The sequence below is a fragment of the Squalius cephalus genome (genome assembly GCF_949319135.1).
Source record: "Squalius cephalus genome assembly, chromosome: 25".
Taxonomy (NCBI): Eukaryota; Metazoa; Chordata; class Actinopteri; order Cypriniformes; family Leuciscidae; genus Squalius; species Squalius cephalus.
The window spans coordinates 20,179,339-20,205,058 of record NC_137146.1 but is presented as its reverse complement, the minus strand read 5'-3'; the positions used below and the strand labels follow the sequence as shown (position 1 = coordinate 20,205,058).

At 37.1% G+C, this 25,720-nt stretch overlaps 2 protein-coding genes across 4 annotated transcripts in view; one reads left to right on the top strand and one right to left on the bottom strand.

Annotated features, from left to right (window-relative positions):
- Positions 1 to 25,720, top strand: part of gnal (guanine nucleotide binding protein (G protein), alpha activating activity polypeptide, olfactory type) — a 155,774-nt gene that overhangs the window by 116,914 nt on the left and 13,140 nt on the right. For 2 of the 3 annotated variants that reach the window (XM_079863703.1, XM_079863705.1), the window contains 5 exons: positions 12,685 to 12,739; positions 12,830 to 12,903; positions 19,690 to 19,748; positions 20,417 to 20,537; positions 25,561 to 25,691. In XM_079863703.1, coding sequence (XP_079719829.1) covers positions 12,685 to 12,739; positions 12,830 to 12,903; positions 19,690 to 19,748; positions 20,417 to 20,537; positions 25,561 to 25,691 — 440 coding nt within the window. The remainder of the gene's footprint in view (positions 1 to 12,684; positions 12,740 to 12,829; positions 12,904 to 19,689; positions 19,749 to 20,416; positions 20,538 to 25,560; positions 25,692 to 25,720) is intronic. The other variant, XM_079863704.1, reaches the window with a different exon arrangement.
- The window catches only part of mppe1 (metallophosphoesterase 1), a 198,998-nt gene continuing 198,941 nt past the window's right edge, over positions 25,664 to 25,720 (bottom strand). Inside the window, exon 9 of the mRNA XM_079863701.1 lies at positions 25,664 to 25,709. Within this exon, the coding sequence (XP_079719827.1) occupies positions 25,698 to 25,709 (12 nt within the window). The 3' untranslated portion in view covers positions 25,664 to 25,697. The remainder of the gene's footprint in view (positions 25,710 to 25,720) is intronic.

Here is a 25,720-nt window from a genome sequence, read left to right as displayed (position 1 = left end):
AAAATCTCCTCATTCTTTGAGCAAGGTTGCTCAGAATGATAGGGCATGATAGCACCTAATAGGGCCATTATGGGAGGGTCTTTGTCATTCTCAGGAGTGAAAACCATCAATATTAATGATGTGTTCACGGCACGCCTCCTCGCATAAAGCTTTCTTACTCAAAACATGTCTTACAACTTTTAAATTGATATATTGATTTAAATTGATATATTGTTTTATCTGAATGAGTTGTCAGGATGATTTTCACATAGTTTTGGAGCAAATATTCTAGGCTACGTGATACAATTTTCAAAAGTCGTGTGAAAAAATTATCAGTGACAATTGTTTTTTTTCACAAACTACGCATAAATGTCATTATCTCAAAACTACAAACTTTTACATACATGCTGCTGATATATTATTGTAGCAGAGTTTGTGCTAAATACAGTGTAATCAGACTTTAGCCATGAAAATGTCACAAGTAACAGAAATAAGAACAAATGTCAGCACATATCAGAACACCTCAGACCCCAGAGAGTTAAATCATGTTGACTGTTCGCCTGAACTGATTTGCAGAAATCAAAACATGGACAGTAATAGGTGAGCACTTGCATTTGTATTAACCCTCGTGTTATGTTGGAATTCTGTGCACTCCCCTTATGGTAATTTGCAATTAATTCTGAACACCATGATTTAGCTTTTTCAAGTGTGTTTGGTTTGGGTTAGAGCACTTTTAGATACACTTACACTTTAGAACTGGAGTTGATGCCCTGACATACCTAAAAAAAAAAATTTTAATTTTGTGTCTGTACAGTTGCTTTTGAATAGCTGCCTATGATGGTCCAACTGACCTGCGAACATCACAAACGTAATCGTAATTTTGTTTGTATATGTAAAAAAAATAAAAAAACAGCATGTTGAAACTTTGCATGCATGTTCATGATGATAAATGTGAAAAAGTCACAAAATATCAAGGAAAAAAAAAAGTTTAATATTTCAGGTAGCTTGAAAAAATAAATGATAGGTAATTTTTACCATCTGTGGCTGACAAAATATTTTTCTGTATTGAAATAAATAATTCCAATTTTTTAGCTTCATAAGGTAGTAAAAAAATAAAATAACAAAATATAACCAAGAAATGTTATTATTTTGGGTCCGTACAGTTGCCTTAGAGCGTTAAAATATGCGGGTCAAATTGACCCGCGAACATCACGAAAGGAACAGTAATTTTGTTTGTATATGTCAAAAAACACCAGCATGTTGAAACTTTGCATGCATGTTCATGATGATAAATGAGAAAAAGTCACAAAATATCAAGAAAAGAAAAACATAGGTTAACCAGTATTTCCAACAACTAGAAAATCTAAACGGGTCAAATTGACCCGCAACATAACACAAGGGTTAAATATCAGCAAGCAGCCGTTTTAAAATAAAACACTATAGGGTTCATTATCCAGAAAAAGTTTTTAAATTAGCAAATTCCTTTGAAAGAGCTACACAGCGGATCGCATCTTTTTAAAACTGCTGTTCAATCCGTGTCCTGTGTATGAGCCACGCGCATCCTGCGCTCACTGCGATAGCTTGCCCATGGGAACGTTGCGGTAATGACTTCAAGAAGCTGTGTCTCCTAAGCCCCTTACAGTCCTGGTCCTTCTACCTCAGCGGCGAATACTGGGGGATCTGGGGGTTACAATGGGAGAGCTTCTACCGATGAATCCCTGTGGGCCTTCCATTGCTCGGCACGCTCGTATCCCCCGGTCAAGTTTCTGGATGAGTTGAGTGGCTCGCCCATGAGTGGGCTTAATTTCTCATTCGGGGCTTATGAGGAAGATGAGCCGTCAATCTCAGATTCAGAGGGTGGGCTTATGACTCGCCAAGACTTTCACCTCTGGCTGTGATATTTCAGTATGTGCTTGCCCCCGTCTACGAAGGTCACCACACAGGCTCTGGGTCGGGCTTCGTCTACGCTTGTGGTTCAAGCTCACAGCTGGCCCCAGGACCTGCACAAATATGCATTTGCCGCAGTAAGCCTCATTGCACAAACACTGTGCAAATTCAGGGAGGAAGAAGAAAAAGTTCTAATTGGCTTTATGCCCAGCTGCACTACTTCCTGAACTTCAGCCAGCTCCTTTGTTTCCTGTCTGCCATTATTGGACAAACTGATTAATCCAGGTGTGTCTGATTATTGTTGTTGTGACTACTGAGGTCAGGCACAGCTGGATTAATCAGTTTGTCCAATAATGGCAGACAGGAAACAAAGGAGCTGGCTGAAGTTCAGGAAGTAGTGCAGCTGGGCATAAAGCCAATTGGTTGTACTGTATTGGCCCAACCAGGTTTGGTTCTCAGAGCTCATGCTGATGGCATCAGCCCCTCACTGGCAAATTCCCCTGAGGAGGGACCTTCTTTCTCAGGGGCAGGGCACAATGTGGAGTCAGGTCCGTGCTTTCCTTTCTCCAGCAGGGCCTCAAGAGGCCCTCTTTTCTTGATGGAAGGATGGGAAATGTGTCCCTCCTGCTACAACTCTGAAGTGGTCTGGAGCATGTTTGGCCTCCTTTTATACCCGTATGTCTAGGGGAGTGGCCAGACAAGCAAATTCCACACACCGACTTCATTGGCCTTTTCTGAATACATCAGAGGTGTTTGGGGTGACCCCTAGTGTCGGTTTCAACACAATGTCTTTGTTCCCTCCATCAAGAAACAAGGGTTACACTCGTAACAGAGACGTTTTCCATAATAAATAGTCTTCACGCTACTAGAAACAAAAGTCTCCTGAAGACAAAAAAGCTGATGACATACATTGCAGGTACCCTATTATTACATCATGGGCACATGACATCATGGACTGTCATCGCCCAGTAAAATTGTCGTGTTTACATACAAGCTTCAGACACCGGTCACGCTGATTATGTTCCCCATATTGTCAATCCAAGACGCAGTGTTGAGGTCCACTTTGAAAGGGAACTGCAATAATTAAGATGAGACTTTATGTAAACTTGAAATGTGCAATTTACAGAGCTCCATACAGAAAAACATTTGAACTTGCATGTTAAAACCTTTTTCTGCATGTCATGAGAGTAGATGTCAAGTTAACTTTATTTATATAGTGCTTTGTACAAGATTGTTTCAAAGCAGCTTTACAATGATAACAGGAAATGAATGCAACAAAGATTGTTTTGGTTGCACAGCAGCTCTAGAAGAAAGTCATAGTCCAATTTAATTTTGTTCAGTGTTGATTTAATTTCCACTAGGGATGCACCGATACCATTTTTTCAGAATCGATTCGATCCGATCCGATACCAAAAAATCTTAGTATCGACCGATACCGATCCGATACCAGAGCAGTTTTTTTTTTTTAATCAAGTAGAATTTCTATAACTCTGTGTTGAACTGACAATCACTATTTTGTGTGTTAAACACAATGCACTTAATACAGACAACTTCATTATAAAGAAAAACAACAACAACAAAAAATATATGATCATTATCTGACATAAATGCTATTATAAACTAGATTAGTGGATAATTGTGCACAATAATTGTTTAAAATCTGAACATTTTGTGAAAAAAAAAATGTTTAGTGGGGAACAAATTAGAGACAATAAGTGTAACACTAAATCTGGTAAAACTTTACACATTGCTCTTTGTATTGTTGTAAAATACATTCATGAAAAACAAGATAACAAAAATCAAAAATATCAATTATTTTATATGTAGCCTACTATGAATTTGAGACATTTTTTAAATGTATAGAACAGCTGTTTAATGTGGTAGCAACATATGATAGATAGGACAGAACAAGAACGGCTATACGCTGATTTCACGCAGCCGCCATTTTGAAATCGAAAGCGAGGCTCCGGTGGGAAAAACCCCGGAAGTAAAGATAAACAACAATGCCTTTGGACTACCAACCTGAAGCTGCTGCCGCGATTTACACTTTTGGATGTTAATATCCAATATAGGATATGTATATAGTTCATTCCTGCTTCTTTTTTTTACTTTCTGAATTATATATAAAAAAAAATTTATTTATAAATGAATTTCACTGTATATAGTCTAAAGTATGAAAGAAATGTATGTACAGTTTTAGAATTGACATAACATCATTAAACACAACAATACGCCATCGCATTCACGACTCTCCTGTGATTAAAGGCGACACTTCCGGTTTTCTTCCCACCGGAGCCTCGCTTTCGATTTGAAAATGGCGGCTGCGTGAAATCAGCGTATTGATAGTCTTTCATTGCGTCACTGTATTATGATATGAAAGGCTCCAATACATTGCGGCAAAAAGCGCTTATGCGCATCCCGAGCGCAGAATGATGTGCTTGAAGCAACATGAGTTACAGCACGCAGCGCGTCGAGTCCGCATTGAAAAGTTTAAAGTCCCCATGAACCGGAAGTTGCAAACGACTTTTCTCCAGTGTTATGACGTATTTCCAAGTGAAACGGAATATTGAACAGAGGGCAGGGTTTTACTTAGCGCTCCTCCTCTCAATCTCTCGCTCATAGCAGACGGTTTGAGGGGAGTGGTTAAGCATTTTCAAACCAAGCCGTCAAACCTACGTCATCAGAAAAAGACGCCATTCTAGACCGGAAGTAACTTTTCAGATTTTGATTAAAGATTACCATGGTCAAATTTTTTTTTTTTATATTTACTTGCACGGATTAATTGTTCACCACAAGACTAGTAATATGCGCTAACAAAGTAAATAGGGTCAATTTTGATTTCATGGGGACTTTAAAGCGCAAAGAAAATACATATTGATGCGTAGTGTATTATACAGTGTCTATCTATGCAATAGTCTATTCAGCAGTTCCTTTTAACAGTTTTAAATTTCAGTTACTGTGCGCGTGAAGAACAAATAGTGCTCTGACTTTACTCTAGTGTTGTGATCTAACAGACACCCGGTCGAAAAGTAACATGATTAAGGTACAGCAATAAAGTCCAGCAAGATAAAGTTGTTTTATGCGAAACCATAGACATTTATCTACAGATCAAGTATAATAATAGTAACATTGAATCATCTTGGAGAGAGTTTCATCGTGTTAACTGTCGTAACCGAACGCGACGCGCTGTTTGAATGCTGAATGAAGAATGATTGACAGCCGCAGCTGAGGGAAACGTTTACGTGAGCTTGAATTTAACGACATATATATATATATATATATATAAAGATAATAATAACAATAATAATAATAATACCGCATTGATGGCATCAGCCAAACTCTCCCGCTCATATTTTTTCCTTTTGTTATTAATTGAATTAATATAAAAGTGAAATATAAAAGTGAATTGGAGGTGCTACTATCGAAGGTAGAAACCAAGCGGCAACCTCCCCGTCTCTCTCTTGAAACCAACACGGAAGTGAGTTAAACTGCAATTCGTTGACTGGCCGCTTGAGGCTGGTGTCAAAAGTGAGTCAAATCTGTATCTCCCCCATGTTAAAATGACCAACTTTACAGCAGAAAAAAACATGTTTACAGCCTGGTGTCTGTATGTGGCTTTGGTCTATACAGCTAATTTAGCCCTTCATGACAACTGTGAGGGGGGTGAATTTTTTTATAACTCTTCCGTTTAGCTGATTAATATTTAAAGTTCTGCATAATTAAGGGTGTGTCCACTTTTGAGTGACAGGTGGATTGCCGCTGATGTCAATGCTAGCCGTTTGTCTGCTGTTATAGCCGTCACTACGCCTCAGCAAATTTTAGCTGCTGAACTTGCCACCTCTGCAGTGTTTGTGCTTTTTTTTCGACATTATTTCATACAAGTTAATACACCCATTACTTCGCCCACGGCTTAGGATTCCGTCGTTGTCGTCGAGTATCGTTCGAGAGAACAACCAGCGCTGTATTTCAGTTGTTTTCCTCTGTGAACATGCACTAATGGATGTCTGACAATTTTGTTGCTTTTTGGAGTTTTCAGATTTAAAAACGTCAATAAAGGCTCGTTCGTTCTGCTCTCCCGGAACAGATAGATTATAGGCTAATATGCTTATGTACCGTCACGTGAAATCCTGCAGGCGTCGGCACTTTCTCCGTCCATGCAATAACGTTAAATGCACATCCTTGAATGAGCGCGGATTTTCTAGCGCATTTACTTGAACTTCATAGGCAATATATCTATGGTTTAACCCATTTGAGAGGCGGCCAAAATCAGAATTTAAAATGGACTGAATAAGCTCTCTACGAACTTGACGAGCGATGCCGCGCTGACGGACCATAGACTATAAAAAAAGAGTGACTGACATGTATGCACATAAATCACTGTCACACACACACTCTCAGAGTAATATTAAGTTACTGCATAATGCATTTTCAACTAGCAGAATAGTACAGAATCACGATACACAGTCTCATTTGTAGCCATGTCTTTTAACTATTATAATATTTCGAAGGGCAAAAATAGGAACTTTTAATTGAGCTCCTCAGCTCCACTCATGCCCCGCCTCTTTGCCCATTTTCTGTTATCCGGGAGTGACGCAAGGCCAAGATGGCGACGGCCGGCTCCGCCCACTTTAGGCTTCAAAAATGCTCTTCAGAAACCTACGGGTGACGTCACGGACACTACGTCCATATTTTTTTACAGTCTATGGTAGAAACGAGAAAAAAATATTTTATTTGGAACTTTGTAACAAAGTTCCAAATAAAATATTTTTTTCTCGTTACAAAGTTCCAAATAAAATATTTTTTTCTCGTTTCTACCTTCGATAGTAGCACCTCCAATTCACTTTCTGTAAAGTTTTGTTTCTTGCCGCTTGCTTTAGCCATTTTCTTACTGCTTTCTTTTGCCAAAGTGGACTCATTACCATATTTAAATTGACTTAAGGGAGGAGACTGGGTGGGGCGTTGTGCTCGTGCATGTGCGCTCAATTTTACGTTAATTGGGATGTACAAAGAGAATATGCGTGTGATCCTTCGTACGCAGAGATTCATACATCTGTTTTTTTTGTGCGTACGCACATTTACAGCTTTGTCCGTACGCAATGTTTTAGTATGAATTCAACGCAAGTCTTTGTACATGAGGCCCCTGGTGTTCATTATTTGTGTGTGTGTGTGTGTGTGTGTGTACGTGTGTGTGTGTACATTTTAAATCGCAATTTTAAAGGAACCGTATGTAAGATTGTGGCCAAAACTGGTACTGCAATCACTTTCAAATTACTGTAGAGCGGTGTATCCCCTCCCCCTCCCCCCTGACTCGAGGTTGCCAGATAGGCTGCAGGATCCAGCAGGAACGTAGGCTGCTACGTAGCTGTGGTAACTAGAGCAGAGCTGGCAACCCGGATGCCGAAACACTACTGACTTCGTGATTGGTAGATCGGTGGAGGGTGGCGCTTCAGGCCAAAACACAACATGACAACATCAACATCAGTTGAGGGCTGCAACTTCACTTTTAAATGACAATATCCTGGCTGGACTACTGTTGTCAGTGATATAAGTATTTGAAATGAACATGATTTCTTAATGTCTAGTGACATATCAGGGCCATTTTATGATTAATTGAAATATATTTCTTACATACGGTTCCTTTAACCAGAAAAATCTAAAATGTATTCCCAAAATCGTGCAGCCCTATAGTTTCTCTTGATATATGCTAGGGGTGGCCGATATAGCCTCAAAATTATATCACGATATTTCAAGAATATTTGCGACGATATTTAGACAATTTTTTTTATTACATTTCTCACCTAAATGTTTGCTCACTCATTGCATTTTTACAATTGGGTAATTTTGTTTTTAAGAGTTTACACAACACAAGGAAGCTTGATTTCAATCTTTCAATTAAATTGAAAAAAGTAGCAAAAAATATATACAAAATAATAAAAATACAAATAAAGAGAAGTTTTTGGGTCGGTCTAACACTAGTATTCAGAAATACTACAGAAACTGAATAAGGTAATCAAATGTAAAATAACACTAGTCCTGAGTCCTGACTAAATTAAATACATAGGCTATTAATTCTGATTCCTTACAATTAAAGCTATCTTTTGTTGTTTTGACGACAACATTGATAGACACATATGGCTGCTGTCACTTTTAGAGCTAGTGCCCGGATCCATTACTGTTTTCATTATACTGACTGTCACGCGTGTTTTATGCTTATTTCAGACATAACCGACTGTTTACGAATATACTAACCATGACCGGAATTTTTACACAATTTTGCGTGTTTTTTCCCCCTGTTAACTGTATGTTATATCGTTTTTGCGTGTTTTTTCCCCCTGTTAACTGTATGTTATATCGTTAAAGCGATATAATCCGCGAAAAATAACTTTTTTTACTCGCGAGCTGTTTGTGAGACGGCTTTACTGTATGTATACACGCAGAGTAAACATCTCTCAGAGAGCGCGCGAGAGTACTGAATAGATTAAAATCACAAATGTTTAAACTGATAAGACTTAAAAAGAAGTGAAAATGATAAAGTGACAAAAGACAATTCCGTCATGTCCTGACTGCTAAACACAAGAGTATGGTATCGACGGTTGACTTGTGCAACCCATTTTGAGAGCGAGAGAGAGAGAAGACGTTTTTACACATTTTTAGACGTTAAAACAGTCCACACAATTTATATTTCCCAATATAGTCTGTGGATACCTTATTTTTGTTTTTATCTGTGTGTATTTTGTACGTCATTTTGCATGTAGGCCGCTCCATTTAAAGTGGCCATTCAAAAGGTGGAAATATCGATTGACACTTCCCCTTCAGCATAAAGGGGCCACCCTTTTATTAAAGGTCATCTCAGCCCCACTGTGCTGCTGTAGTGAATCGGGTCAACTAAAAGACATTGATAATATGCTTTAAATTGTTCATGCATTCATATATGTATTGAGCATGAATTCATAAATAAGTGCTGTCTGCCGGATAATGTTAGCCCAACATGACTATTCTTTGACCCCCATACAGATACAGCAAGATGTGCATTTCAAAAACAGGTTATTTTGTAACGGTATATAACAACTTGCAGTGCTCACCTCATATAGTTGTCAGGTCAAGAATTCAAGGCACGGAAGTGATCTGGCAGGGCTGAAGTGATCTGTGCTAGAGCTCCGCCTGGAGGCCAATACTGACACAGCACAAGACAATAAAACTTTAGAAAATGGAAAAATAATTAATTTAAAATGTATGTTTTAGGTGGTTAATAGTGCAGAAAGTGTAGCATTTGACACTAATTGTTTGGTATATAATTACAGTTTTATGCACAAGTTTGGGCACCCCTCTGAGGTTGCATGATAATTTGCTGTCTTAAAAAAAAAAAAAAAAAAAAGGATCGTAGTGATATGCCATTCAGTTTCTAGAGAAAGATGGATAATGTGATTTTTTTCTGACAAAACTTCTTAGTGTAGCAGTATTGAGTTATATGAAAAAAATCAAATGTGAAAAATAGGCTGTGCAAAAGTTTGGCCACCCTTTCAATTGTGTTGACTTGAATACCTGTAGTCACTACATGCTGATTGATTGCAACACATAATTAATTTAATTGGCTCAATGAACAGTAGACTGAAAACACAGGTACATCCAATCATGAAAAAGGACATTCAAGGTCGCTAATAGTTGTGTTGTGTTTCTCTTTGATTCTCTACTGGAAAGTAGCAACATGGGAACCTCAAAATAACTAATGAACCAATATGAATTAGGAGAAGGGTACAAAAAGTTATCACAAAGGTTTAAGGTCTGTCTCCACAGTCAGAAATATAGTTAGAAAATGGAGGGCCACAGGAACAGTCCTTGTGAAGGAAAGATGTGGTAGGCCAAGAAAAATATCTGAAAGGCAAAGGCGAAGAATGGTTAGAATGGTCACAGACAAACCACAGACCACCTCCAAGGAGCTCCAAGAACATCATGCTACTGATGGTGTCATTGTACATCGTTCCACTGTCCATTGTTCCACTATCCAGCGCACTTGCACAAGGAACAGCTCAATGGAAGGGTGATGCGGAAAAAGCCTTTTCTGCATACTGCCAACAAGCAGAGTCGTTTGAGGTATGCAAAGGCTCATCTGGACAAGCAAGAAATATTTTGGAATAATGTGCTGTGAACAGATGAAACTAAGAGTTATTTGGTCACAACTGGAAGCACTTTGTTTGGTGGAAAAAGAATAGCGTTCCAGGAGAACCTGCTCCCTACTGTAAAATTTGGTGGAGGGTCCATCATGCTATGGGGCTCTGTGGCAAGCACAGGTACTAGAAACTTTGTCAAAGTTGAAGGTCGCATGGATTCCACCCAGTATCAGCAGATTCTTAAGAACAATGTTCAAGAATCAGTCAAGAGGTTGAAGCTATGCCGGGGTTGGTTGTTTAAGCAGGACAATGATCCAAAGCATTGTTCCAAATCTACCAAGGGATTCATGCAAAGACAGAGATACAATGATCTATAGAATGGCCATCACAGTCTCCAGACTTGAACATCATCGAAAATCTATGGAATGATTTGAAGCGGACTGTCCACACTCGGAATCCATCAAACCTGACTGAACTGGAGATATTGTGCAAGGAAGAATGGTCCAAATTCCTGCAGCCAGAATTCAGGGACTTATCAGTGGCTACAAGAAGCGATTACAGGCTGTTATTTCAGCAAAAGGAGGCTCTACTAAATATTTATGTGGTAATTCCATTGGGGTGCCCAAATTTTTGGACCTGTTGTTTTTTGTTATGACTCACATTGTGTTGTTTCTGTTGATTCAATAAATGTTATTTCAGAACTGAAATCTTACTGTTTCCATAAGGTATAAATGATATCGAAATGGAGTTGCTACTTTGAAAGCCCAGCAGCAGATTATAAACTGAAATTATGATTATCAGGGATGCCCAAACTTTTGCATAAAATAAACAAATATACATATATACACACACCCACCCACTTAATCAAATACATAGTAATACGATAACCACACACACACACACACGTTTGTTTCACTATAAATGTTGTTGTTGTTTTTTTTTATACATGACATTTTTTATTTATTTTTTCCCCATTTCTGTCGATGGAGTCGCCTTTTGCTTAGTTGGGGACACTTAATTTTCAGCAATATTATTAACTTGAATGCACTGACACTATGGGATTAGAACTAAACTGAGCTGATGGCATCACTTTTGCCTCCAGAGCTGCTTATAGATAAATTGAACTCATTTTATAATTGATGAACTACACAATTGAACCAAACAATCAACACTAAACTCATTTCAGCTAAATAATTAGAGCTGTTTTACAGCAGAATTGTATTGTTTTTGAAACAAACAGTATTGTCTAAAGCGATATATAATTGATTATATAATGATATTTAATCTATCGCCAAACCCTACCCATTACAGAAACATGTGCAAAACACTAGATTTAAATGAAAATATGATTTTACCGATGACTTAAGTGTCACCGGCCCACCGGTGGGCCCAAAATCATTACATATTTAAAACAGTAATATCCTATAATAAACAAACTAATCTTGACAAACTATATATCATTTGAAAGCTTACAAACTCTAGTTTTCATATTTGGTGAATGATTTCCAAAATAAATTAGAGAGGAGCTGTAATTTATCAATTTGCAACAAGAATATTTTCATATTTATAAGGCGTGTTCAGACCTTTATTTTGAAATAGCAATGAACATGAAAAATCATGAAAGAATGGATGAAACCTCGGTTTGTTTTCATGCCAAGAGTTCAAAAGATATCATCCATTCAATTATTTTAGAAAAAAATATATTAATATGTTTTTAATAACACATATGGAAATGAAGGCGCCCTTATATGGGCAGTAATGGAGTCTGGTTGTCACCTAGTGAAAATGTTTGGTACTGCGCCCAAACAAAATCTCACTGAAAGCTCATTTTTTTAGATATCAACCTAAAATTTGAAACACAACTTATTCAGATTTTTGGCTTTGATTTTCTAGCAGTTTTAGAGTCGGCCAGGTTTTAAAAATATATATTTTATATAAAATATGAATAATTAAATGTTTTAAATTGTACATTTTCATAAACACAAACTTATATAACTTTTTTTTTGTTTCACTTTCTTAATTTATTTCACTTCAACAAAAATCTGCCAAATGTCTTCTTTAAAACAAGACCAATTTTACGTCTATACTCCAAAGCATTCTTTAATTACAACCATTTAAAGTCGAAATGTGCATTTTCATGTATATTTAAAAAAAGGGGGGTGACACTTAAAGGGTTAAATGATGATATTTGACCCTCATAAGAATAGACAAACGTGTACACACTGAAACACAAACGTATTCATATCATTATCAGGACATTCCATAGGCGTTAATGCTTTTTTTAATATACTGAACTAATGACATTAATGTCATTTTCTATCCCCTAACCCTAAATCTACCCATCACAGAAAACTATGTATTTTTACATTTTCAAAAAAGAAATAAATAATAATAATAATAATAATAATATAGTATGATATATTAGCTGTTTTCTCATGTAAAATAAAACAAATACAATTTCCTCACAGTCAAAAAAATTGTGGTACTAACCTTGTGGTGACATTTGGTCCTCACTACATAGGGTTTACTAGGTATAAGTGTAAGTGACAAAATTAATTTCATGATAAACTCAAACCCCATCCAAAAAAATAAATAATGATTAATTTTTTTTTCAAAAAATCATATAATATAGTAGATTATTATAATTGTCTTTATTATTATAAACCATTGTGTGGTGTATAATGTTAATTTGTCTTGTACCTATTTTCAGCTTCCTGGACAGAATTGAGTCTGTACGACAGAGTGACTACACGCCGACAGACCAGGTGAGGGCACTGTCACACTGGATTTTTTTTATTTTATTTTTTATTATTAGCTTTTAGTGTCAATGAACAGAGTTTGTGCATTTCTTTCAGGATTTGCTACGGTGCCGTGTTTTGACTTCAGGGATTTTTGAAACTCGATTTCAAGTAGACAAAGTCAACTTTCAGTAAGTCAACATTTTGATATTATGTTAAATACATTTACAATAAAATATTTTAATGTACAGTGGGCTCTAAAAGACAATATGTATTAAGTAATTCAGTTTTAGGACTTTAAATAAAATAAACAAATGAATATATGAAGTATGATTCTGCCATTCCTAGATCAAATCTAAGTAAATTTGTGACAATGACCTTGGAAACTCCTTACAGTACAAAAAGGCATATTTTTTGAAAATTCTCAAATCATGCTGGACAACATGGATCAAAAGGGGCAAATATCAAAATACTACATTTTTCAAATCCATGTTACTTTTCAGCCCAACATTTCAATTATATTTTTATAATAATGTAATTTGAAAAAAAAAAAAAAAAAAAAAGATGAAATCACTGTGCTCTACGGAATACTGAAAACTACAGTATTTAAGTAAAAAAAAAAAAAGAATTATTATATATACTGTACAGGTCAAAAGTTTGGAAACATTACATTTTTTTTTATATTTTTGAAAGAAGTCTCTAATGCTTATCAAGGCTGATCAAAAATTTGATCAAAAACAGGAAAAAAAAACAGTAATATTGTGAAACATTATTACAACTTAAAATAATAGTTTTCTATTTGAATAGACTTTAAAGAATAATTTATTCCTGTGATGCAAAGCTGAATTTTCAGCATCATTACTCCAGTCTTCAGTGTCACATATGACATCCAGTCTATCACATGATCCTTTAGAAATCATTCTAATATTCTGATTTATTATGACTGTTGGAAACAATTCTGCTGCCTAATATATTTGATGAATAAAAGGTTAAAAAGAACTGCATTTATTCAAAAAAAAAAAAAAAATATTTTCTAATAATATACATCATCTTTACGATCACTTTTTATCAATTTAACACATCCTTGCTGAATAAAAGTATTGATTTATTTCAAAAAAATAAAAAAAAATAAAAAACTGACCCCAAATTACTGACCAGGGCTGCATTCTTCGATTACGTTGTCTCTTAGCGCGCTACGAAGACTCAAAGGTACACCTTAACTACAGGTATACCTTTCCTACGTGTGTTCTCCGAACTATACCTTAGGATGTTGCTTAAGGTAAACCTTCTTAAGTTCGACCTTAGCAGGCGCTGTCCATGGTGGAGGCGCTGAATAGGTTGATATCGATGCCTCGATGATCGATTGTGCGCTCTTTCCTTCACAGCGGTATAGGTAAAGTATTGAGAAAACAATGTTCTTTATAAAGAAGCGTTTTAGAAATAGTACAAACTGCATTTATCGGGGCTTATTAAAATATGTACATGCAGAAATAAATATGAGTATGTGTTTATAATTTAGCAAGTGTGCAATCCCAAACCCTTACGGCCATAAGTGTGTTAATGTTCTCCACAACGTATGCTGATTATCCACCAGCCATGTAGTTGACATACACTAACTGTCTCCGCGGACGGCGCCGTCTTTGATTTAAAACAAGTACTCGCTGTCTTGCTGCCATAGCTATAAAGTTTGTGTAAACTCATCTTTCTTTATATAGACTCCTAAGCCTTTTCTGTCAAATGGTTCGCCAGCTGATGTGCCTTAGGATAGTAATTAAAAAAGCTAACAACCATTAGTGTATGGAAACTTTATTAATGAAAACACTTCCATGGGTGTAGGCTATAACAACTTAAGTATTTTATGTGTAAAATTTTAAAGTAAAGTAAAAATGTAATTTTAATACTAAATCAGATTTTATATTAAATGTTCATATAAAATTGTCTATGTGTAATTAAACTGCGATGTAAAAAAGCTTTTTGCGTAGTGGTGGCCACTAGCGGTATGAACCGTCAGCAGCGATAAGGTATAGCCAGAGCCCGTCTACGGAGAGCCTGCCCACTCCCTATTAAGCCCTATTGTACTGAATTTTGGTTGTAGTACCACCAGAGTTCCACTGGGGGCGATCGCCATGAGTGCAAAATGAATGGGAGTCAATGGGGCTAGACGGCTAAATTTGTCTCTTTCACCCGATTGCCGTTGAGAAATTTCAGATCTGATTGTAGATTTTGCAAGTTCAACATGGGTTATAGGTTGAAAGTTGAATGAACGAGTACTTATGTCCTTTTGATTTCTTACAGGTTGAGTTGTTGTTGTCCATAACACGCTAGCATTCTGCTAATGAACGCTGATTGGTCAGTGAAGGACTGATTACGACCAGAGATCCCGCTTGATGGCATCGTGTCATCCGAAGCGGGACCAGAAACAAACAAAACAAAAACTCTTCTAGCACGTGTGTTTACCTGTGTCAGCTGTGTTGTCGATGCCTCGAGAGAAAAGAAAGTGCAGAGCGCGAAAGCACCAGTGTGACTGAAGGATTGCCGTAAAGCCGTTTCTCTGGTCGTACATGTGTATGACGTCATTGACACTTTAAAAGACTTTTTAAAGCAAATAAGTAACTCTAAAAAATCTAACACCCAGCAATGTGTAATTTATTTGCATTTCCTTTCGAATACAACATTCAAATTACTAGACAAAAAATTATATCCTGAGAAAAGTGGATTTTTATTGGTATAGCACCATAGACCTCCATTCATTCTGCACTCGTCCTGTGAGCGCCCTCATATGGAATCAGAGAGGAACTGCAACCAGTTCAGAAGCCGGAAGTGTACTGAGAGTGAAACTTCTCGCCATATTAGACATTCTCTGGTATAGCTAAGAGCGCTCCAGACCAACCTTACGAACATATGACTTACAGAAGGTATACTTAACTAAGAAGGTTTCGGAAACCACGTATTAACGATAAGGTACTTCTGGGTACAACTTAAGAACGACGTAGCGTTAAGGTAGTTTCGGAGAACGCAGCCCAGTAGTGTATATTGTTGTTTTGTTTTTTTTTTTGCTTTTTATTCATCAAAGTATCCTAAAAAAGTATCACAGGTTTATGAAAAAAATATTAAGCAGCAGAACTGTTTCCAACTTTGATAATGAATCATCATATTAGAATGATTTCTAAAGGATCATGTGATAGAGTGGAGTAATGATCCTGAAAATTCAGCTTTGCATCACAGAAATAAATGATAATTTAAAGTATAATAAATTGAAAAACAATTATTTTAAATTGTAATAATATATCACAATATTATATATTTTTTTTCTGTATTTTTGATCAAATGAATGCAGGCTTGATGAGCAGAAGAAACTTCTTTCAAAAACATTAAAAATAGTAATGTTTCCAAACTTTTGACCTGTACTGTATGTATGTGTTTGTATGTGTAATATATATATATATATATATATATATATATATATATGACTTTTTAATAATGAGCTGCCACCAAAGATGTCTTTCGAGAAAGTTAATGAATCTACAGTTACAAGAGCGAAGACGTTTACTTAAAGCATTGGAGACAAGTCTAGGATCTTAATTATTGGGGACTTATTTGATCAAGCTATCTCAGAAAAAAAGTAAGTGAACCAGTTGGAAGATAAACTCAGAAAATCACAAATATATTTGTTATGATCTCATGATAAAACATTGAGTAAATATTACTGCAAGGGAAGAATACCAAGAAGGTTGCATATAGAAAAAGCTCCTACAATTGGTCAAGATGATGAGTTTTCTTAAGAGATGGAGTTGAGATTCTCAGCCATTGTTCTTTGGATTTGATGCTTTTGATTATTGAGTTTTCAACTAAAGAACTGACCGTTATTGAGAACTCTCTCAGTGAATGTGAAAAAAAAAATTGAAGCCAAGAGGGGTTTCAGTTTCACCAAGAAACAATTGAATGTTTTAGGAAAACCAGAAGAAATAAACAGAACAATGAATTTATATGAAAATGAATTGAAATAAAACCAGTCCAGCGAATGAAAGCAGTATACAGACAGATGGTCTGTAAAGTAAGGCTTAATCAATAGAAAATGACAATAACAAAAAAAATAACAAAATTATATAGACATAATAATAATAATAATAATAATAATAATATTATATATATATATATATATATATATAATATTATATATTAATATAATAATATAAATATATATATATATTTTTTTTTTTTTTTTATATTTTATAAGTTCAAGGTTGTAGATGAGTGATTCTTTGGGCAAGTATGAAATCATTACAATGAAAATTTAAATAGTCAATGTTTAGGATGATGTCCAAGTTGATGATGAATAAAAAAAAAACACTCACACAAAAATAGAAAATAGCCCTTCAAGTGCTCTTCCAATAGTCCAAGAAAAACAAGATAGCCCACAGTCACATCCTTGTACTTACGATATTTGATAATCCACAAGATAATGCAGTGAGAACAATCCATTGGGTAGAAACCACTTGGCAGTAGAGCAACTCATAGAGCCTTAGCAACTCATACCGATTCAACACCCCAAAATATAAGGTAACATTTAAAGAGTCCATCTACAAAAAGAAAATAAATCGAGCATTAGCTAGAGAGCCCACCCATAAATTATATACATCAAGTGAAAACAAATGCACAACATAAGGAGAAACAAAACTTACATGATTGAACGGGAAACAAAGTTACTCAATCAGGATTCTAATGGGTGTTGCTGGAGGTGCTAGGATAAAATCATGCTTCCCTCTTCCAAACAAACTGACTACTTCTATGCTACTACCCGTTTAAATACAAGAGGTTCTAAAGCTCATGCGCCCCTTTTGGTGAGTATGACACAAAAAGTACAAGGGTAGCAGCTAACACTGTTACAAAGTGATCTCATCAACTCCAATACAGGGGATATTGAAAGGGACAATGAGGTTTTAATTTATCAGAAAAATATTTATTTCAGATATTTAACTTTAATGAAAAAATGTCTCTCTTTCATTCCTTCCGCTGTTAGTTATCCTTTTTTTGTTGTTGTTGTTGTTGTTGTTGTTGTTGGTGAAAGTAGAATTTTTTAAATTTATGAGACAGATTAAATTAAAATCCTTTTCTGGACCATCATCTACGGATGTACGGTTGAGTTTTTTAAGATGTTTAAACCCAAGAGTACATTCACTTCTGAAACAACTAATCCTTCTGTAAACATATTTTGAAGATTGGTTGATGATGATGTGAATAAATTGTTAAACAAGGAAAACTGATTATCTGATTAACTGATTAAACCAAATTATGGCAATCTCTTTATGGGGAAATTTGAGTGAGATTATGTTTAACCTAACAATACTGTTTTAGGAAATGTAAAGATGTGTTTACGTTAAATTGACAATTGTTTCCTTATTTGGACATGGACAAAAAAAGAACTACTGGAATTCGTAAACTTTCTAAATTCTAGACTATATGATTAATTTGCTAGATGTGCTAATTGTAAAGAAAAATAACAACTTAAAAACTACAGTTTTTCAGAAACCTACAGATAGAAACAATTATTATAACAATTACTATCATCCTCTTTCACTAAAAAAAGGGTCTGCTGTTTAGACAATTTCATAGATTACACCGAATCTGTGATTCCGAGGAGAGTTTTAAAGAACAAGGCTAAAGAATTAATTATGCAACAATTATTGAATCAAGTTTATAGGAGACAAAGAAAATCACAAATAAATTCAAATAAAGTATAATAAGTATAAGTATAATATCAAATTAAGAATATAAAGAAATGTTGGAATATTCTTTTGACTGATCCTTCATTAAGAGATATTTTTAAACACTCTCCTTTATTTATTCACAAAAGATCAAATAACATAGCAAATAAACTGGTAAAATCTGATATAGGCACAGAAAAGAAACCAGCCTTTATAATAGGTTGATTTCCATGTAGAAATGCTCTACAACATGTAATCTACACGTTAAAATGCCCTTGTCCATTATTTTACATCTTAAAAACGACACGTCCAACATACAATTCATGTTGTAAATAAGACAACATCTGTATTGCAAACCCCTCTATGTTGCGGTTGCTGTTGTTGCTGTTTTTGGCCTATACCTACCAACGCAATGCCATTGCCATAGAAACCAATGCAGATATTCCAGAAAATGAAAGAGCGGCATTGACACACAAATCGGATCTGAACAGTTGTGATACACAATGTGGACAGTCACTAATTTTAGATCTGATTCACGATAGCTGAAAAAGTATGTTCTATAAAGTATGAATTTGTGTAGTATGAATATATTTTTGGAAAATGTCCATTGTTTGCACACTTCAGAATCTCTCCGGGAAGAAGTTGGCCATCCGGGTACTCTTTGCCTGCTCTTTTTGAGTACTGTGAATTCAGGCATACTTCTTTTGTTGCATTCTGTTTTTTGCCTACTATATAGTAGGGGGAAGTATGTGATTTTGAATACAGCCATGGGGAATGAATGTTGGAACCCTGACACTGAACCTAAACCAGACTAGACAGAAGTGCCAGTATCTGAACACCATGTTCCACACATTCAACATTTCACGTAGATGAAAGAGTGTACGGCCCGAGCGTACTCAAAACCACACGCTCACACTAAGACACGACGATGGAGTGTCAGAGCTCTGTCACCAAACCAAGAGTAAACCAGACCGAAGTGACAGAACCCTGACAGTGCTGAATGTGACTGAGCTAGCAAAGACAAAATTCAGAAGTGAAAGTTCATTAGAGGAACTGAAGCATTTACTAGTGATCACAGACCTTTGGACCTCACTATTTTACTAAAATTGTATTAAAACTTGAGTGTTCAAAACCTTTTTAACCACCAATCTTGTTTTTGCTATTTTACAATCTAATTATTCAGAACTGCATGCAATCACTACATTGTAATTACTACATTGTTTTCAGTTGATATACAGAAACATTTCTTATTTCTTTCTCCTTGTGTGTCAGTATGTTTGATGTGGGTGGTCAGAGAGATGAAAGGAGGAAATGGATTCAGTGCTTTAATGGTGAGCTTGTATGTTCCTCAAGCTTTGTGGTAAAAAATAAAAATAAATGTAAAATTCTTTGTGTTTTTTTCCATAAATAGATTCCTGAAACCTGTTTTTATAATATATCTAAAAGTGACTAATGGTATTTATGTTAAAAGGATAGTTCCCCAAATATTTACATTCTGTCATTATTTACTCACCCTCATGTCTTACCAAACCTATTAGACTTTTGGTTAAACAGATTTACATTGAAACAATGATTGACACATTCACACACATATTTACACGCAAGCTTGTGCGTGAGTTGTGCATGCATCATGCACTTAAACAAACCTTTTTTTTTTTGACATATGCATTTCGAACGGCTTGATGGTGAGTAAATCATGGGTTAAATATCATTTTTGGCCGAACTGTCCCTTTAAACTCCTCAACTCATATGGATACCTTTGACAACGCCTTTAAAACATTTTTGGATCTTTTAAAATTTGGTTACCTGGACTTGCAATAGAGGGACAGAAACCTTTTCATTAAAAATATTAAAATGTTATGTTTCGAAGATTAACCAAAGTCTTATGGGTTTTGAAGGACATGAGGGAGAGTAAATGACAGAAGTTTAATTTTTGGGTGAATTATCCCTTTAAGTGTGTGCTTGGCTATTATATATTTCTTCCTGTCTATATTCACAGATGTGACCGCCATCATCTTCGTGGCAGCCAGTAGCAGTTATAACATGGTCATAAGGGAAGACAACAGCACCAACCGGTTGCGCGAGTCTCTTGATCTGTTCCGCAGCATCTGGACTAACAGGTTTCACAGTTCTGCTGTTTCTTGGGAGTTCTCAGTTCCCGTCCCAAGTGCTGCAGAAGTTATCCTGAAGTGCATCTAGTTGCATAACAGTTACCGATTATTTTTATTAGAGGTCAGCAATAGGGCTGGACGATGTGTTGAATATTCACAGTGTACACACCTGTCATGACAACTTATGGAGAGATTGGCATGGTAATAGAGATTGGCATGGTAATGGATTTGTAAGACATGCTGCTTTTTACAAACTGCTCTGAGACTTGAGTGAAGATCCAAATGCAGCATTTATTAGAACAGTCTAGAAACGTTCTCAAAACAGCAGGCAATGGATCAAAACACAGGCAAACAATCCAAATAAACAGCAAGGCAAGAAACACAGGCAAAAAGGGTAATCCAGTGGACAGGCAGAGAACCCAAAAACCAAGGTACATGAAATCATGAATATTGCTCAGAGATGCAGTGTAACACTAGGCAAAACCTCGCAATAAATGACAGAGTGAAACAGGCTTTTATAGACAGAGTTAATGAGCAACAGCTGTAGACAATCAGTGATGATGAAATGGGGCAGAGGATTATGGGGGATTATCCATATCCGTCTTAGATGGAATGCAATGAACACTAGTCCATGATGGAGTGCCCCCTGGTGGATTTCAAGGGCACTCCAGCTGGTGATCAGGGGGCGGTTGCATAAACCTCTAAGACTAGTCTTACAAGTTAGACATCAATTTATTTTCTTTAAGACGGTCCATAGCTTTTTTAAATCAGTTACATAAAAACATATATAAGCCTACTTTGATACCGAAAACTAAGACTGACTACCCCTGACTAACTGTTAGTAGGTCATACTAGAACTTAAGACACTGTCTTAACATCATGGCTATGTTTATGCAACCGGCCGCAGGACATATCCCCCCACCTAAGGAGTGGCTTTCAGACGCTCCTAATATGGTCAGAGAAGTCCAGGAGCGAGGCGGACCAGGGGGCGGGGTGGAGGGTCAAGTGCATGGAATGGAAGAGGAACAGGAGACGAAGGCTGAGCAGGCGGCCAGGGCAGCGCAGAACAGGCAAGTGGCCAGGGTGGGAGCAGCCTGGGCTGATGACAACCAGGGTGGAGCAGAAGACCCCCAGGGTAGATCTGGTGGAACTGGAGACCACCACTGCTGATCAGACGAAACTGAAACGCAGAGCACAGAGAGCGTTGACCTCAGGGCCCATGTCAAAACAGGCTGGGAGCTCAAGATTGTCCTCAATTGTCAGAGGAACCAGCAGGGTGTTTCAGGTTGGCCTTTGATGTCATTTCTGGGCAGACAGGCAGTTCGGGAACGACCTCTGTGATCGTGTCGGAGCAGACAGGTAGTTTAGGAATAACCTCTATGGTCATGTGAAGGCAGACTGAAATCTCAGGGACGACCTCCGTGGTTGTATCAGGGCAGACAGGAATCTCTGGGACGACCTCCGTGGTCGCATCAAGGCAAACAGGAAGTTCACGGGCTAGAACCAACACAGGACTGAGCTCTGAGGCTGGAGCAGGCTCTGGAGTAGACTCATGGGCTGGAGAGCAGTGTGCGGCCCAAACACACAAAATAGCCATTGCTGTAACGTGGAGTGCAGTCGACAGTGGGACCACCTCTGAGACCCCCAGGCTTGATTCCACCGCTGAGATATCAGCTGCTCGCACAGACATTAGCGGTGTGTACTCCAAGCTGGAAGCAAGTCTCAAATGCCCAGGAATCGCCTTGACAGCTTCAGATGTGACATTCATGACGACCAGAAACACTGACGTGGCGTCCATGATGGCTGAAGACTCTGGCGTGGCGGCCTTGTTGGCTGAAGACTCTGGCGTGGCGGCCTTGTTGGCTAAAGACTCTGGTGTGGCGGCCTTGTTGGCGGCCTTATTGGCTGAAGACTCTGGCGTGGCGGCGGCCTTGTTGGCTGAAGACTCTGGCGTTGCGGCGGCCTTGTTGGCTGAAGACTCTGGCGTGGCGGCGGCGGCCTTGTTGGCTGAAGACTCTGGCGTGGCGGCGGCCTTGTTGGCTGAAGACTCTGGCGGCCTTGTTGGCTGAAGACTCTGGCGTGGCGGCCTTGTTGTGGACAGGCTGTGGTGTGGAAACAATCAGACTGGAAGGTACTGAAAATGCTGGTGTCCGTGGAGGGCCAAGCTGCGTGGCCATCGGAGCTTGATGCATGGTCCCCCTCCCCAAAAGTTTAGGGGAAACGTCCTACTCTACTTCCCCAACAGTAAAAGGGGAGACACTTAGCATTAGCATTATAGTCCAAATAGTCACGTAAACCATAAATAATTTTCCCTCCAAGAAGCCAACATTTAATTGGCTCATTGAGTCCTTAAGCTCAACTTCATCAAAAGGTACAAGATAAGACAACTCACAGAATCGATGCACATATTCCTCAACTTCCTTGATGAAGCTGCAATAAATGGTTGACCGGGTCCATAATGGATTTGTACATGGCGAGGTTTTCTGTTACAAACTGCTCTGAGACTTGAGTGAAGATCCAAATGCAGCATTTATTAGGACAGTTTAGAATCGTAATCAAAACAGCAGATAATGGGTCAAAACACAGGCAAACAATCCAAATAAACAGCAAGGAAGGAAACAGGCAAAAAGGGTAGGCAGGCAGGCAAACCGAAGAACTCAAGAAGAACTCAAGAAGAACTCAAGAAGAACTCAAGAAGAACTCAGTGTAACAATAACCAAAACCTTGCAATAAATGAGAGAATGAACCAGGCTTTTATAGACAGAGCTAATAAGTAACAGTTGTAGACAATCAGTGAGGATGAAACGGAGCATAGAATTATGGGAGATGTAGTCCTTGATGGAATGGCAATGAACACTAGTCCGTGATGGAGTGACCCCTGGTGGCTCTCAAGGGCACTCCAGCTGGTGATCGTGACACTGCTGCTGCTGCACATGTAACACACATGAATTAATACCCCGTAGCAGATCTAAACAGGTGGAGGGTTTCTGGAAGCGTGCTGCAGACTACTACCAATATGTTAATGTTGAGCCGCAGCTCATTGGCCGCAGCTCATTGGCCGCAGCTCATTGGCTTTTAGATGCGCTATGTAGATAATGATGTTGATCCTAGATGTTGTCACCTGCAATCGTGATGACCGTAACATGAGGCTTCTCCCGCTTGCATTTTGATCTGCAAACCCTTGCTTCCAAATTAATCTTGTTACCCACCAAATTTATTTTAAAATCTTTTATAAATCCTTCCATGGCATATTTAAGTCCCACTTGAATACTCCTCGACGAGAGGTGGTCCTTCTGTGTCCAAAATGTATCTAAAAAAATCTTGGGACAAGGTTTTCACATTGACAGCTGTCATTGTAAGACAGTTTGACAAAAGGCAACTCCATTTGTTTGTCCAAGTTAGCAACAGTAACTAAGGGGGTGGGGCTTACCGATAGGTCAATTGCGTAAACGCAGCAGCTATATATGCTTAGTAAATTACTCCACAGACTGTTAAACATAACACTCGAATAAACTGTTATGATTGCTCATTTCAACTCCACTCAACTTTATTTATAGAGCACTTTCAACACCACAAGTGCAACCAAAGTGCTGTACAGAAAATATAAAAGAGAAAAACAAAAACTTAAAACAATGCAAACATATGACATACACAGCTTACAAAGCATATTCAAATGCTAAAGAAAACAAATACGTTTTAATCGCACTCTGAAAAACACCCAAAGAAGGAGAAGATTTTACAGACAGAGGAAGGTCATTCCAGAGCCTAGGAGCTGCAACAGAGAATGCCCGATCACCTTTACACCTTTACATGCCCGATCACCTTTATATATATGATATATATATATATATATTAGGGGTGTAACGATACACGTATTCGTATTGAACCGTTCGGTACGAGGCTTTCGGTTCGGTTTTCGGTACGCATTTTCAAACCGAACGGTTCGTTGGACCATTTTTCCTGCCTACCAAAATTGGCAAGCGCGCTCATAATGACGCCGGCGTGACCACAACATTGCCCAACATCAAATGGCAAACGTAATGCAAGCGGAACGAAACTGCTCGTTATTGTGTGGTTGAAGGACCGTTTATCAGTTTGGACCAGTGCAGCGCGAGCCGATCGTGATCATACGACACTGTTACTACACAGCGTTAATAAGAGATCCAGTAAAGAAAGCATTTGAATTCGCCACCATACCGAACCGTACCGTGACACAAGTGTATCGTATCGAACCAAACCGTGAATTTTGTGAACCATTACACCCCTAATATATATGTATGGTGTATGTGGAATATATATTTGGTAATCAAAGATTTGCATATATATATATTAGGGCTGTCAAAAGATTAATCGCGATTAATCGCATCCAAAATAAAAGTTTTTGTTTACATAATATATGTGTGTGTACTGTGTATAATTATTTTGTATATATCAATACACACACATGCTTGTATATATTTAAGAAAAATGTGTAATTTATATATATAAAAAATTATATTTATATATAATATAAATTATATATAAATATATACAGTATATGTATGCAAATATTTCTTAAATATATACATGCATGTGTGTGTATTTATATATATACAAAATAATTATACACAGTACACACACATATATTATGTAAACACAAACTTTTATTTTGGATGCGATTAATCGTGATTAATCTTTTGACAGCCCTAATATATATATATATATATATATATATATATATATATATATATATATATATATATATATATATATATATATATATATATATATATATATATAAAATATTTTTCCAGCAAAAATAACTATACAGTTATATACAGTTATTGTGATTTCAAAATTCCTACTGGGATATTTTTGGTCATTGCACCCATGCCTAACATTTTATTTTTTAAATCAAAGAGAGAAGACAGATGGCAACTTTAAATACAAAGGCTTATCACCTAAAATGGTGGCTCAAAGCTGCAGCTGAACTTCTAGAATTGTCATCAGATAGACATGCTCAAACTGTCTCACTCTGTGTGTTTTCAAACAGGTTTTTAAGGACTATTTCAGTGATCTTGTTCCTCAACAAACAGGACATGCTGGCAGAAAAGATCCTGGCAGGAAAATCCAAACTTGAAGATTATTTTCCAGAGTATGCTCGCTACACACTTCCTCCTGAAGGTATGATCACATATTTAACTAGAGATAAA